This window comes from Hipposideros armiger, unplaced genomic scaffold (assembly GCF_001890085.2).
Source record: "Hipposideros armiger isolate ML-2016 unplaced genomic scaffold, ASM189008v1 scaffold_609, whole genome shotgun sequence".
Lineage (NCBI taxonomy): Eukaryota > Metazoa > Chordata > Mammalia > Chiroptera > Hipposideridae > Hipposideros > Hipposideros armiger.
The window spans coordinates 1043027-1045745 of NW_017731959.1; the positions used below are offsets into that span (position 1 = coordinate 1043027).

At 54.6% G+C, this 2719-nt stretch overlaps 1 protein-coding gene across 1 annotated transcript in view; it reads left to right on the top strand.

The window, feature by feature from the left end:
- The window catches only part of WDR62 (WD repeat domain 62), a 61412-nt gene that overhangs the window by 48366 nt on the left and 10327 nt on the right, over positions 1–2719 (top strand). Inside the window, exons 19-24 of the mRNA XM_019624803.1 lie at positions 184–187; positions 273–442; positions 730–841; positions 933–1074; positions 1155–1215; positions 1399–1838. Coding sequence (XP_019480348.1) covers positions 184–187; positions 273–442; positions 730–841; positions 933–1074; positions 1155–1215; positions 1399–1838 — 929 coding nt within the window. The remainder of the gene's footprint in view (positions 1–183; positions 188–272; positions 443–729; positions 842–932; positions 1075–1154; positions 1216–1398; positions 1839–2719) is intronic.

Here is a 2719-nt window from a genome sequence, read left to right on the forward strand (position 1 = left end):
ATGACCCTCACACCAGGTAAACGGGCCAGATGAGGGGAAGGGCAGTGTATGAGCCTAGCTAGGGCATGGTCATGATACATAAGTACTGGCCCCACATCAGCCCTACACCTGGCGCCCACTGAGCCTCGATTTCCTCACCTGGAAGACAGAGCCATTAGTTTTTCTTTCTCAGCCTGGTGGCAGCAAGGTGTGTGCTGGGCGAGTCAGCTTTCTTCATTGTTAAGTGTATGGTGTCTTTGTCAGGTTATCTGCCATGACTCATGGTGTTGAAGGTTCGCTCCTGCCAGCCCCCTTTGCCTTTCTCCAGAGTGCCCAGGAACCACGGAAGAGTTGACCCGGCCTGAGGTGTCAGGCGTATCCAACGGCTCCCTGCCCCAGACCCCTGAGCAAGAAAAGTTCCTCCGCCACCACTTTGAGACGCTTACTGAGGCCCACCCTGAGGGTAGGGCTCTGCCCTTCTCAGCTCTTCCTGGGCATGCCATCCAGTGCTGGGCACAGTGTGGGCATCTCTGGTCTAGGGCTTTCCCCAGCAGGGCTGGTGAGGGTGGTGAGAGGGCATACGTTTTATCTTAAGGACTGAGCCGCACAGTTTCCTCTCCCTGCTCCAGTGGCTCTGTGTTGTCTGTTGATGGGTTTCCTGAGGAGCTGCCTGCTGGTCTGTGGGTCTGCCTGAGCCCAGGGCTGGTTGGCTGGAGGGATTCTGAGGGCTCCTTTGCCATGTTCCCCTAGAGCTCTTCCACAGATCCCTAAGGGACGCGACGGCCTCTGAGGACGAGGACTTTTTAAATCCCCGGCTGAGCATTTCAGCCCAGTTTCTCTCACGCCTCCAGAAGACATCCAGGTAGGAGCTAGTGAATAGCGAACCTTCCAGCTTTCCGTGTCCTCTCAGGTACCCTCAGGACAGACACAACCGCCTGGTTTCCTCCCCACAGGCTCACCCATACCTTCCCTCCCCGGCTGCCCCTGCATCTCGTGAAGTCCCCGGAGGTCACACTCACAGACCTCGGGGGGAGCCAGCCCAAAGCAGAGACCCTGAGAGCAGGTACTGGCTACGCCTCCCCAGGCAAGACCAACGTGAGTACTAGGGCCACCTCCTCGGGACATAGGGCTGGGAGCCAGGAGACCTTGTCCTCACCTCAAGGCTGTGCTTGTAGGTTCCCTCCGGGGAGAAGGCTCAGGAGCCCCTTGACACCCTAGAGGCCTGGTGCCCACGGAGTAAGTGTCCCCATCTGCCAGAGGAGTAGCCCTGGGCCTCTCAGCAAACCACCCTGGCTGCCCAGCTGAACCATGGGTGGGGATGGGCAGGGTCCACTCAGACCCTGTAGCCTCCTGGGCTGGGGCCCTGTCCACCGGCTCTGTGGCTGAGGTGTGAGAGTGAACTGGCTGCTTCCTTTACAGCCCCCTGCCTCACACGCCTGGCATCCTGTGTCCCCTCCTCAGTGCTGTCAACAGACAGGAAGCCTCTGACACCCACAGCCCTACCCACTCCAGGCCTGGCTCAGGGTGTTCACACCCCCTCTACCTGCTCCTACATGGAGGCCACTGCCAGCTCTCATGCCAAGATGTCACACAGCATCTCCTTTGAGGACGGCGAGGACCTTGTCCTGGCTGAGCTGACCAGGCCCCTCCATAGGCCCTCATCCATGGGGGAGCTGGCTTCCAGGGGCCCTGAGCTCCAGGCCATCACCACTATGGGAGCACCAAATTCTGACCGCGAGGGCCACGAGCCTGCCCAGCCCTCCCGGGGCAACCATGAAGCCCGGGCCAGCCTCAAACTGAACCTGTCGAGCGTCTATGATAGGGTCTTGCTGCCCCCANCCCACTACTTTGTTTTCTGTGTCTGGCACATCTTTAAGCTCAATAATCATATTAGTCAGGACTCTCAGTGTAATAGCAACCAGACTGTCATCGGCTTAAGCTGGAAAGAGAACTTATTAGTTTGTGTACCTGAAAATTTGAGAAGATTGGCTTTGGGCATAGCTGGGTCCAAGTATTCAGGTGCTGTTAAAGGAATGTACAGAGGGTGCCAAAAAAATGTATACACATTTTAAGAAAGGGAAAAACTATTAAAATTGTAATGCTCAATATATACTGATAACAAAAGATGAATACAAGTCACGTTTGACTTCTGCAATTACACGAGGTGCTCAAAATGGTTATCATCAGTGTCCAGACACTTCTGATTATGACGATCTACTGCTTGAGCAACGTTGACGTAAGTGTCCACTTGTATACATGGTTTTTTTGGCACCCCTGGTATTTTTCTCTCTCTCTTGGCTCTACTTTTCTCCATATTGGCTTTGCTATCAGGCAGACTCTCCCTTTCCTGGGAGGGGTGTAAAGAGAGTGTCCCAGGGGAAAACCAGAGTGTGTTAACCAGAAGACAGAACAGATTCTGTTGTTCAGGCAGAAGAGAGAGTGGTAGCTTAATGACTTTATCAAAGGCCAGGCCCTCTGCATGTTTCTGCCCGTCTGCATATTCCTTTGTCGTAGGCCCTCGTGGTTGCAAGATAGCTGCTGAAGTTCCTGGCATTGGAGGCATGGTTGAATATTACATTCCCTCCTATAATCTCCTTTAGAAAGGAAGTTTTTTCCAGAAGCTCCTGCAGGCTTCTCTCCGGTCCCACGGGCCATGATTGCTCCAGCTTTGAGAGAGGCTGGAACAGTGACGAGCACTGGGTGCTTTTATCGCTTCTCCCCACCAACAAGGGGGAAACAG